Source organism: Sinocyclocheilus grahami, unplaced genomic scaffold, assembly GCF_001515645.1.
Source record: "Sinocyclocheilus grahami isolate Dianchi unplaced genomic scaffold, SAMN03320097.WGS_v1.1 scaffold456.1, whole genome shotgun sequence".
Lineage (NCBI taxonomy): Eukaryota > Metazoa > Chordata > Actinopteri > Cypriniformes > Cyprinidae > Sinocyclocheilus > Sinocyclocheilus grahami.
The window spans coordinates 970676-984217 of record NW_015505635.1 but is presented as its reverse complement, the minus strand read 5'-3'; the positions used below and the strand labels follow the sequence as shown (position 1 = coordinate 984217).

The 13542-nt window shown below is 32.6% G+C and overlaps 1 protein-coding gene across 3 annotated transcripts in view; it reads left to right on the top strand.

Annotated features, from left to right (window-relative positions):
- The window catches only part of LOC107552708 (homer scaffold protein 3), a 28115-nt gene extending 14573 nt beyond the window's left edge, over window positions 1–13542 (top strand). Inside the window, exons 6-11 of one of the 3 annotated variants that reach the window (XM_016234669.1) lie at window positions 3402–3410; window positions 4477–4610; window positions 7751–7907; window positions 11050–11157; window positions 11529–11609; window positions 13079–13542. In XM_016234669.1, the coding sequence (XP_016090155.1) occupies window positions 3402–3410; window positions 4477–4610; window positions 7751–7907; window positions 11050–11157; window positions 11529–11609; window positions 13079–13264 (675 nt within the window). In that variant the 3' untranslated portion in view covers window positions 13265–13542. The remainder of the gene's footprint in view (window positions 1–3401; window positions 3411–4476; window positions 4611–7750; window positions 7908–11049; window positions 11158–11528; window positions 11610–13078) is intronic. The other 2 variants (XM_016234671.1, XM_016234670.1) reach the window with 2 other exon arrangements.

The following is a 13542-nucleotide window of genomic DNA, read 5'->3' as shown; positions in this document are numbered from 1 at the left end:
CCATAGCCGCCTAGCTTTACTCGTCTTCCTGTAGTTTCTGCTCTTCATTTGACAGCTCTTATGTGTGTGTGTGTGTGTGTGTGTGTGTGTGTGCGGTAAGAGAAGTGTTACTGTAATCCTAGAGCAAGTCATTCGTCTCACTGGGAAGTGAGAGGAGAACTGGGACAGTGATAAAATTATCCGGAGCCGTCCTGTTTGCTCTGTCTTCTCATATGATGTGGAGCTGCTGGTCTTTTCAGGTCAGCAGGCTGCTGAAGGGCCGTTAGAGAAGCAGACCTTGGCATTCTGACAAGAGCCATTCGTTCTGTTGTTCACACTGAATTCTGCTCAGTCCACTTCAGTTTCGCTTTTGTCTGCATCTGTTCTCGCTACACAGAATCTGAGAGGACTGAATCATGCTTCAGCAGCAGAATGCATTCATCAGTCCTGTTTCAGTGTTAAAGGGTTAGTTCACCCAAAAATAAAAATTAGTCCATGTTTCACTCACCCTCAAGGCATCCTAGGTGTATATGACTTTCTTCTTTCAGATGAATCCAATCAGAGTTATATTAAAAATTGTCCTGGCTCTTTTAAGCTTTATAATGGCATGGGTGGTTGTTTTTGTTCAACAGTCCAAAAGTAGTCAAATAAAGCACATCCATCCATATTAAAATGCACATCACACGGCTCCGGGTGGTGAATACAGGCCTCCTGTAGCAAATCAATGTGTTTTTGTAAGACAAATATTCATATTTAAAATTATATAAACACCTTTTTCTCACTTCTGCTAACTGTTGTATGCGGAAACCGTTCTGGATGGATGATGTAGGATGTATGCGTAGTGTAAGCGCCGGTGCTTAGTGACGAATGCGGAAGCGCGATGGAGAGAGAACAAAACAAAATGCTGGTCATGAATTAGAAGCACAAAACGAGGATTTGTAAAGAAAAATGTTGGAGGATTTCGATATAAGCCAAGAGGAGACTGGTTTTCCTTTGCTAAAGTAAGGAAACTTTGCTTCCTTTGCTCCTGTAAACAAACGTTGGTTTTCACGAGACTCACACTCGCATGTGCTGCGCCTACAACATCCGCCAGAGGATAGCGGAAGTTACACAAAACAGTTTATATCATTTTAAATATGGAATTTTTTTTTTTTACAAAAACGCTTTATTTGACTACAATTGAACTGTTGAACAAAAACACCCGCCCACTGCCATTATAAAGCTTGAAAGAGCCAGGACCATTTTTAATATAACTCCGACTGGATTCGTCTGAAAGAAGAAAGTTATATACACCTAGGCTGCCTTGAGGGTGAGTAAAACATGGTCTAATTTAAATTTTTGGGTGAACTAACCCATTAAACATTGTTGCATTCACACACAGTTTGGTTATAATCCAGAGTGACACCTGAAATCTAGATACACTCTTAAAGTAAAGATGCTTTAAAAGGTTCTTCACAGCAATGCCATAGAAAAAACATTTTTGGTTCTAAAAAGAACCTTTCAGTCAAACGTTCTTTACAGAACCATCTCTTTCTTGCCTTTTTATAATCTAAAGAACCTTCTTTCGCTGCAAAGAAGCTTTTGTGAAACAGAAAGGTTCTTCAGATGTTAAAGGTTTTTTATGGAAACATTTAGACAAAAAAAGGTTCTTCTATGGCATCGTGAAGCACCTTTATTTTTAAGAGTGTACGATCAAGATTCACAACTGAATTTTGAGCTTGAGTTTAGTTTATTATTACCTAAATGGGATTTTAGGCTTGATTTGGACTGGTGTCAAAGATTTAAGAGTTACTCATTCATACAGACCATAGTTTAGTCTTGCTCCTGTTGTGAGAATGAGACAACGAGAGTTGCAAATACTGTTGTCAATCTCAAACACTGACTGTGAGAATTTATTCAATTGCAATCAAACTGGAGTGACACTTATCAAAGTGAGGTCATTTCAGCCATAAAATAATTTTGAGGCGTTAAAGTTTCTAATTTTCGAATGTCCTGTATTTTTTCTGCTGTCTGAAGTTTTGATAACATTGATTTTAATATCATGTTTGTAGGGTTTCACTGAGGGGAAATTGTAATAATTATGAAATAAAAATTGTATGACTGTATTAAAAGATTGCATCTTTAAAATATATTACATATAAGTTTTTTTTTTTAAATTCAAGTAAAGAAAGGTTTTTTTGATGTTTATAGTAGTGCTGTCAAACAATTAATCGCATCCAAAATAAAAGTTTTTGTTTACATAATATTTCTGTGTGTACACACACATACATGTATATATTTAGAAAATATTTGCATGTATTTACGTGTACATATTTATATTCATATTATTTATATTATATATAAATATATTTAATATATTAACGTAACATCTTTTTCTTAAATGTATACATGCATGGATGTGTATTTATATATACATAATAAATAAACACAGTACACACAGATATATTATGTAAACAAAAACTTTAATTTTGGATGCGATTAATCGCGATTAATCATTTGACAGCACTAGTTTATAGTTTTAGTTTTAATTAAATATAACTAGCAGCTGGTCAATTTAAGTACTGTTTATAAGCATTAAAGCAATGATATATTTATTTGACATAAATTGTCTAATATATTTTAATGTGTTACTTTTGCCCTCAACCACTATAACATTCTGACTCAATATATTGCAATAATTTGATCTAATTTTTAATCTATTTGCTTGACACAATTCAAGTAAAGAAAGGTTTTTTTGATGTTTATAGTAGTGCTGTCAAACAATTAATCGCATCCAAAATAAAAGTTTTTGTTTACATAATATTTCTGTGTGTACACACACATACATGTATATATTTAGAAAATATTTGCATGTATTTACGTGTACATATTTATATTCATATTATTTATATTATATATAAATATATTTAATATATTAACGTAACATCTTTTTCTTAAATGTATACATGCATGGATGTGTATTTATATATACATAATAAATAAACACAGTACACACAGATATATTATGTAAACAAAAACGTTAATTTTGGATGCGATTAATCGCGATTAATCATTTGACCGCACTAGTTTATAGTTTTAGTTTTAATTAAATATAACTAGCAGCTGGTCAATTTAAGTACTGTTTATAAGCATTAAAGCAATGATATATTTATTTGACATAAATTGTCTAATATATTTTAATGTGTTACTTTTGCCCTCAACAACTGTAACATTCTGACTCAATATATTGCAATAATTTGATCTAATTTTTAATCTATTTGCTTGACACTACATGTTTCTTATCCAAAATATGGCAGGTAGATTTGTGGAAGTGTGTGAGCAGCATGTAAAATGCCACCGCTCTCCCCCACACAAGATAAATGATGGGAATTACTGTATCTCTTATGGTTTTCTCTCAATGCTTTCAATCCGGATGCCGTCAGTTCTCTCAGGTGAGTTTGACATTCTCTCCCGCACACGTCAGCATGAGCGCTGCGGTGTGATTCAGAGTTTTGTGGGAATATAAGCAGCTGCTGTTGATGTAGTAAAGAGGGTTTGTGCTTTATCACACTCTAACACACACATCACGTGTCCCTCGAGCTCTACAATCAGCTGACTCCCACAGTCAACCCTGGAGCATCATCTGCTGCCACTGCAGGAGCAAAATCAGGTCATTTTCACAGACGGGCTTCACCTTCACCAGAAACCAATCATATTTCATACTTGTGAATGATGAAATGAAGGAAAATGACCAAGTGGAAATAATGACTTACAATGACAACTAAAAACTGGTTTATTGCTGGTCCATTTGTAATGATAGAATTCTGCTAAATATGGTGAATTTGCTCACCTTTTATTATTACAAGACTGAGAATGTCCTTGTTATGCATTTCAAACTTACCTGCTGAAATCTGGGTCACTCGTCAGCAGTGCCATTTGTGCTTGAAAATGTGTATTTATATATATATATAAATTATTTAGTGATTTATACACAATAAGCAATGTATATATTTAGAGTTGTAATAAATGGCTGACTATGTTCTGATAGTGTCACTGTTTGATATGATCTTTTGTGCCTATTAATCACACATTGACATTGCAATGTACTATTACAATTATAACAATATTAGTATCCTGTGACAGGATCACATTTCTTTCATAATATGCCAACATGATGAAAAACATTTTAAAATAAAAGTATTTAGTTTGCATTATGTGCAAAAAACAGTCATCTGTTAAATAATATGACTAAGTTCAGTAGTATTTTCTGGGACACACATGTGGCACTGTTTATATGTTATTTTTATTTATTTCTATTACTGTAAATATAGTAAGTTATTTTTTAGTGTAACACTCAGCTGTCTGTTAAAAGGATTTACCTTGAAGTCTGTCAGTGTGAGTCAGACGGAGGCTTGTCTGGATTCATCTGATAACAATGTTCTTGTGTGTGTGTGTGCGTGTGTGCGTGTGCGTGTGCGTGTGTGTGTGCGTGTGTGTGTGTGTGTGTGTGTGTTGTAGGACTTGTCTGACGAGCTGCAGTCTCCTCCTGTGATGTGTGTGAACGGACCGGAGGACAAGCTCTTCCGGAGCCAGAGCGCTGACATTACTCTGTCCTCAGAGAAGGAGCGCATTAAGAAGATGCTCTCAGAGGGGTAAGACGTCTGACTAAACACATCCGCCTTCACACATTTGTGGGGAAATATTGGAGGAGGAAGAGTGTAACAGCCATTTATCACACTATAATGGGCCTTTTCCTGCATGAAAGAGCTCATAAAATGCCCCTAAATTCAGCTTTCTGAGCGCCAACAATTACATGTGAGTTGTTGTAGCAACTGTTCTGAACACCTTAGCAACTGCATAGCAACCGCCTCCAGCACACTTGCATCTAGGCGCCGAATATCATCGACATTTCTGCATTTTTGGTTCGGCTGAATCAGTTTTGAAGGGCTAAAATCATTAAAGCAATGATTTTTAATTAGAGCAAGAAATAAACATGAATGAACATCGGAAGGTGCTAAAAGAGACAGTACAACTTACTGAAATGTATAATCTTTCATGTAATCACTCAATCAGTGTTTCAACCACAGAAAGACGTCAATAAAACAGCTTCTTGTAATGTCACATTTACCTCAGGAAAGTAATCTAACATCCATAAACTTATTTATCTAGAAAAATAACTCTACAGAGGAGTATATATGCACTATATTACATATTCGTTATATTTTTTATACTTGTCTTCATTATTTAATGTCTGTTTGAATAAATCTGTCATGAAAATTCGTTTTATTACAGCCACTGTTGAAATGTTTAGAATTCAACAACAAATTGGAGCAGAAACATAATTATATAATTAAAAAGTTGATATAAAACTGCCTTTTGTGCAATTTAAATGTTCAGTGTTGATTAAATAAATAAATGTGATTAATTAAATGATTTTTAAATAAACTTTATTTTTGGTTTTAGTTTTCAGCTGAATAAAATGGTGTTATTTTGTATCTTTGAGTTACTATTATAGTTTTATTAATGTTTTGAATCAGTGTATTTTAATATTAGTTAAAGCTTTAGTGATTTTGTTGTGGGGGGGGTTTTTGGTAATTTTTTGTGTCTATATACAGTAGTTTTTATTATTTTTTATTTTAGTTTTAGTTAAGTTAAACTAAAACATCAATTTAAACTAAATAAAAATAAGAATTGTAGATTTGGCAAGTAGCTGAAAGTGTTTTATATTTTATTTTATTTCAGTTAACATTTATTTGATTTCAAATAACTTTTTTTAATGGTAAGAATTTTAGATTTAGTTTTACATACCTATAATAACCCTGAAATGAAAACTTAGATTTTTTTACAGAAACAAGAAACCATAAATGTCAGTACATCACTAGCAAGCACCACTCACATTTTGTTTGCAAACAGAAAGATTTTTACATTTTACATAGAATTTGTATTTTTTATTTTATTTTTATTTTTGGTGGTTTTCTATTCGTGAAGCAGCTCGTCTGACACATTGAGGAGAGACGCTGTACTGATCTGCCATTAGCCTGATGAGTAATAAACACACACACACACACACACACACACACACACACACAGGAATAAGCATGTCCTTTTGAGTTACTATTATAGTTTTATTAATGTTTTGAATCAGTGTATTTTAATATTAGTTAAAGCTTTAGTGATTTTGTTGTGGGGGGGGTTTTTGGTAATTTTTTGTGTCTATATACAGTAGTTTTTATTATTTTTTATTTTAGTTTTAGTTAAGTTAAACTAAAACATCAATTTAAACTAAATAAAAATAAGAATTGTAGATTTGGCAAGTAGCTGAAAGTGTTTTATATTTTATTTTATTTCAGTTAACATTTATTTGATTTCAAATAACTTTTTTTAATGGTAAGAATTTTAGATTTAGTTTTACATACCTATAATAACCCTGAAATGAAAACTTAGATTTTTTTACAGAAACAAGAAACCATAAATGTCAGTACATCACTAGCAAGCACCACTCACATTTTGTTTGCAAACAGAAAGATTTTTACATTTTACATAGAATTTGTATTTTTTTTTGTTTTTTTGTTTTTTTTGTGGTTTTCTATTCGTGAAGCAGCTCGTCTGACACATTGAGGAGAGACGCTGTACTGATCTGCCATTAGCCTGATGAGTAATAAACACACACACACACACACACACACACAGGAATCAGCATGTCCTTTCATTCTCAGCCGTTTGCTCTTGTGTTCAGTCATCACAGGACTCTTTTCTAACAGGGTTGCTATGGAGAGCGTCTGAATAGTTCCTGTAAAAGTAACCAGTGAAGAGCATTTGTGTGTGGTGATGCTAAACGCTGCACAGTTTTCTGCAGTCAAAGGAAATCACAGATCAGATGCTGTTCTGAAAACTGGAGTAGTCTGTTTTTTGACATTATTTGTGAGCCAGAATGTGAAAACAATGGTACACATTTGGACAGTTTTAATTTACCGTTTTGTTATTTTCTTTGTTGGCCAAAGTGTTATTTTAGGATTATTTATATACTTTTATAGTTTTTATTTTATTTTTATTTTTACATAAAGTTATTTTTTATTCTTATATTTTCAATTTTAATTTATAGATTCATTTTAATTGTAGTTGTTGTTTTAATTTTTGTAATTTTATGCTATTTTTGTAATTTTTTATATATATATTTAAATATTATTATATAATATTAAGGTTTAATTGATTTTTTATTTCAGCTGTAGATTTAGTTTAGTTTTAGTTTTTATTTAATTTAGTAATTTTAGTGCTTCAACTTAAATGTATTTAATCTAGCAATATTTCAAATGTTTGTCTAGTTTTTCATACAATATTTATATTTTATTTTATTTCAGCTTTATTTAAATTTAAGTTTTAAATTTTAGTTAACTTTAAGTTTTAGTTTCAGTAAGTGATAATAACCCTGGTTTGTCAATATCATAAAATGAACTTTGATACCTGGCAAAGCACATTATTTATGTTGTCATGGTGATAATTGTTAATTTAATATACATTAATTAGATTATTCATATTTGGTTTCCATTTTGCTCTTGTTTAACCCTTTATGAAAAGTGTCCCCCTTTAAAAAATGTACATAAATAAATGCAGGGAATTTTCTCATGCTAACACCATAAAATTAAATTGCTGTTTTATAGAGTGCACTCTTAAAAATAAAGGTGCTTAAAAGGTTCTTCACAGCGATGCTAAATTTTTATTTTGATGAAACAATATTCAGTGAAGTTGATGGGAAAATGGGCTGCGTCTCAGATCAGGGTTGTGTGTGTTTCAGCTCGATCTGTGAGATGAATCTGGAGGCCGAGCTCTTCACCTTACAGGACAGTAACGCTAAACTGGTGGCGGCGCTGCATGAGGCTAACGCAAACGTGGAGCAGTGGAAGAAACAGCTGGCGGTGTATCAGGAGGAGACAGACAGGTTACGAGATCAGGTGAAAATATAGAAACTGTGCGATGCATAAAATGAACTTTGATACCTGGCAAAGCACATTATTTATGTTGTCATGGTGATAATTGTTAATTTAATATACATTAATTAGATTATTCATATTTGGTTTCCATTTTGCTCTTGTTTAACCCTTTATGAAAAGTGTCCCCCTTTAAAAAATGTACATAAATAAATGCAGGGAATTTTCTCATGCTAACACCATAAAATTTAATTGCTGTTTTATAGAGTGCACTCTTAAAAATAAAGGTGCTTAAAAGGTTCTTCACAGTGATGCTAAATTTTTATTTTGATGAAACAATATTCAGTGAAGTTGATGGGAAAATGGGCTGCGTCTCAGATCAGGGTTGTGTGTGTTTCAGCTCGATCTGTGAGATGAATCTGGAGGCCGAGCTCTTCACCTTACAGGACAGTAACGCTAAACTGGTGGCGGCGCTGCATGAGGCTAACGCAAACGTGGAGCAGTGGAAGAAACAGCTGGCGGTGTATCAGGAGGAGACAGACAGGTTACGAGATCAGGTGAAAATATAGAAACTGTGCGATGTGGAACAGGCTGCGAAAGTGCAGGAGAAACTAGAAAAAAGATGGCAAAAAAATCAACAGTACAACAATAAATTGAGAGAAAGTGTTGGTTGATTATCTGCAGCACTGTATTGTTGTAGTTATCATTTCTGAAGCAGTGTTATACTGTTATAGTTTTTGTTCATATTTTGAATGAGATTTTATTTTAATATTTTTCACATTAATTTTAGTTAACGTTTTAGTAATGTTGTTTTTGTCATTTTTTAGTTGAATTTTTTTTAATGGCTTTTATTAATTTTAATTTATACGTTTTGGTTACTTCATGTAAAAATGAGAAATGTTGGCTTGGCAACCAGCTGAAATAAAACAAGTTTAAGTTTTTATTTTAGTTCAGTTAACTTTTGTTTTAAGTAATTCAATTTTTTATTTTAGTGTATTTGGTTTTGGTTATTTTAGTACTTGAAGTTAAACTGATAAAAATGAGAAATGTTGCCTTTTATTTTAATTTTGTTTATTTTATTAATATAAAAATTATAACTATAATAAAATGTTTTAGTTAACTATAGTTTTGAAGCAATATGAAAACGTTAATACACACAAACACAAAATAAGACTTTGATATGATTTGATTTTAATAATTTATTGTGTGTAAATATACAAAAGTATTATAATATTGGCTGCTAGTTGATAGTGTAAGATAAATGGTTTTCCTTTAAACATAGAATTGAAACATGAATTTATATTAGACTAAAAAAATGTGGATGCTGATAGACTAAATATAGTTTAATAATGGCAAATGAAATGTTCACAAAAATACAAAAATTAAATTATGCTTTTCACATTATTTACTCAAAATTCATTACAAAAAACATTGAAATACAACATGCCAATAACTTTTATTCTTTTCATCAATTTTCACTTCTTTTATTGTTTTTTTTTTATTTATTACTTCTTATGAAACTTTTTTATGGTTACTTTATTTTTTTATTTAATTACATGTTATTTTACTAATAATATTGAATTATTGAATCTATCTTTGCATGACGTTATTTTATTAATAATTTATACAAAATATATATTTTCTTCATATTACAGATTTGTGCATATAAAAATCAAATATATATATATATATAAAAAAATTATTATTTTTTTTAACTAATTTTGCCATTATTTTATTAATAATTTAATATTTTTGTTAATATCAATTTTATTTATATTTGAATAATAATTAAAATGTATTTCTGTAACATTGATAATAATCAGAAATGTTTCCACTGTGTGTCAAATGTGCTATTTAAATAAACTTCCCTTGCCTTGCCTTAAATAAAATTGACCTGCTTGATAATTTCAAGGGATTTAAGAAGGAAAACAGGGTTCAAGTCCAAGTGCGAATCAAAAGCAAAAACCAGGCAGAAATGATAGGACTGTCCATCGATCTGAACCGATTGTCATCATTTTGTGGTTTGCTCTGGTTATCTCTGATCGCCGGCGTTTGCGTGAGGTGGCCCTGGATCTCGCTGCGTCTCTGAGCACAGAACAGGCGACCAGGTGGTGGAAAATGGTTCATGTCTCACGGGACTGGAGAAAGAGAGAGAGAGAGAGATGTGGGGTGGTTTGTAGGACAGCAATATCCTACTTTCAATGGCCTAGTTAGGAGAACTGAAATATCACTGAGGAGCCGCCAGACCCACGATCCGTAACTTTATTTGCACTTTACACGGTTAAAAATAAGCCAGTCTCTCTTAAGGCCCTCCGAGTGCCAGAGACCTTTAGGAGCTGCTCCTCTTTCTCCTGAGCGTGTGTGTGTGTGTGTGTGTGAGAGAGAGAGCGTTTGTGTGCATGAATGTGTGTGTGTGTGTGTGTGTGTGTGTGTGAGAGAGAGAGCGTTTGTGTGCATGAATGTGTGTGTGTGTGTGTGTGTGTGTGTGTGAGAGAGAGAGCGTTTGTGCGTGTGCACGTGTGTGAGTGCACTTTTTTAAATATTTACATTAAATTATTTTAATAATATTTAAAATAATAATTCAATAATATTCACTATATATACTATAGTATTAAAATAACAACTGTAAAAAAATAAGCAAAAAATGTTCATAAAGATATTTGTTAAATATTTGTAGTATACTAATAATTTTGTATTAAAATATAATTTTTTAGTAATCATATATTGTTTAAAATGCATTTCTGTAACATCTCACTTAAGCTGTTATGTAAAAGTCAAATAATTAAAATTAACATTAAAATTGAAGAATCATTTTGGAATTTGACCTTGACTCAATGAATCAAATCTATCTGAATCATGAGGAGCAAAATATATAGGTAAATTTTTTTAATTTTTTTTTATTTGTTGTTCATGTGAAAGATCATGTGTTCAATCAAACTACAATATTTTGGCCCAAAATTGTCCTTGTTCTACTGTAAGTCATGTTAATGATTTCACATATTGTTGGGCCTTTGCAGTTCAGGGTAATATGAATAAAATCATTGGATTTTAAGGACTTTTTATGGACTTTTGCACATGGCAGATGTGTATCTGAGCGTGCTCTGTTAATTGCAGGCATCATCAGCGTAACGGCGGCTCTGACAGATGAGTTGTTGTGTGTCTGTAGGTGGCGGATCTGGAGGCTCACGGCGGTCAGGGTCCCAGCGACATGCTGAAAGACGAGCTCACTCAGTCCCTGGAGGAGCTGGAGAACCTGCTGAAGGCAAAGGACGAGGTGAGAGCGTGCACACAAACACACAGACACAGACACACACACACACACACAGACACACACACACACACTCTCTCTCTCTCACTCACACACACACACACACACACACACTCACACACACACACATACACACACACACACACACACACTCACACACACACACATACACACACACACACACACACACTCACACACACACACATACACACACACACTCACACACACTCACACACACACATACACACACTCTCACACACACACACACACACACACACACAGTCCAGCGACCTACTGATGCTCTTAGACGCGTATAAGACACTAACCACAGTGAGGCCTCGCTGGATTATATGCTTCTGCACATTATTGCATTTCAGGAGATCCGTATTCTCCAGAGTAAGAAGTCCAACTTCCACGAGCTGGAGCAGGAGAGAGAAGAAGCCATTCACAGACTGCAGGTGCATGCTTCACACCTACGCAACATTTCAATCAAATAAAAAACAAAACAAAAGACTAATTCTAAAGTATTAATAATTAAATTGAATGCATCACAGAAATGGCATAAATATAATTAAAATTGTTTTAACCTTTACATTTTTATTAGTATATATTAAATAATAATGATTTTGTTTAAAAATATTTATAATATTTTAATAATATGAAAAATTATTATATATAAATAATTTAGCTTACAAATGACATATTTTATACAAAGTTGTTCTTTTAGATTATTTAATTAAAATAACATTTAATTTAATATTTTAATAACATGAAAATTTATTTGAATAATTATTTAGCTTAAAAATGGTCATGCAGTTCTGTAACGTTCAGCTTGCATGTTTATGTAACAGTGAAAAAACTATCGTTTTGTTTTTGCTTTTTTTTTTTTACATTTACATGTAGTTATCATTTTAAATTATTATATTGATAATAATAATTCAGCTGTACTGCTATTATTATTATTATTACTATTATTATTATTTAATTTAAAACAATTTAATTATATTTTATATTTTTAATAATTAAAAATCGTCATGCATTTCTGTAGCATTAAACTTTAGCTTGAATGACTGCTGTGTAAAAGTCAAATGTGACCCTGGACCACAAAACCAGTCATAAGGGTCAAATTTTCGAAATTGAGATATATACATCATCTGAAAATGAATAAATAAGCTTTCCAATGATGTATGGTTTGTTAGGATCTGACAATATTTGGCCGAGATACAACTATTTGAAAATCTGGAATCTGAGGGTGCAAAAAAATCTAAATATTGAGAAAATCATCTTTAAGGTTGTCCAAATGAAGTTCTTAGCAATGCATATTACTAATCAAAAATGAAGTTTTAATATATTTACAGTAGGAAATTTACAAAATATCTTCATGGAACATGATCTTTACTTAATATCCTAATGATTTTTGGCATAAAAGAAAAATCTATAATTGTGACCCATACAATGTATTGTTGGCTATTGCTACAAATATCCCCCAGCGACTTAACACTGCTTTTGTGCTGCAGGGTCACATATACATTTTAGGAACACATTAAAGGATTACGTAAAACACTGTTACGTAGATTGACTGTTAACGCTGTTATTGCTTAATTGGAATATTTTACATTAAATTACTATTTTAATAATAACTAAAATAATAATAATTTTAAGCTAAATTATTATTAAAATAAGCATAACGCTTTTCGGTAACATCTACAGAAGTAAAAAAAAAAACATTTTTACAAATACTTTCAGAAAGCTCAATTAAAAAACATATTTCTTCCTCCTGCAGTACTTCGGTATGCAACTGCTTTGTTTAATTGACTATGAGAGTTTTCTAAGAAGACATTTTCCAAATGTAGAGGGTTAGTTACTGTGAAGGTTCTGGTGAGATCTGACCCTGGACATCTCTGTGGTGTGTCTGAATGTGTTTCAGGAGCTGGAGATGCGTAACGTTGAGCTGGAGCGGCGCGTGCAGAGCACTGAGCAAACCCTGGTGTCTGCGCTGGAGGATCGCGAGCGCGCCGAGAACGAGGTGCAGAGGGTCGCTCAGATCCTCGACATCAAGATCTTCGACCTCAACGACCTTCGGCAGAGTCTGGTCAAGCTCATCAATAAATAGTGCGACCCTGCTTTCTTCTCGTTCATCTTGAATTTGCACTGAAACGCTCTTTCTGTTCCAGTCTAGCAATAACTTCAGTGTTGAGGATGTTACGATGGCAGATCTTGAACAGTGTTGCTATGGTACGCTTTATTTTTGATACAGAAACACTAGTGCTGTGTGACATCTTTACAGGATCACAAGTATGATTTTTTTCGTAATTTTGTTTCTTTTAAACCATGCTAAAGGTCACACATCATGAAAAATAGGGCTGAAAAAAATTGATTCACAAATGATTC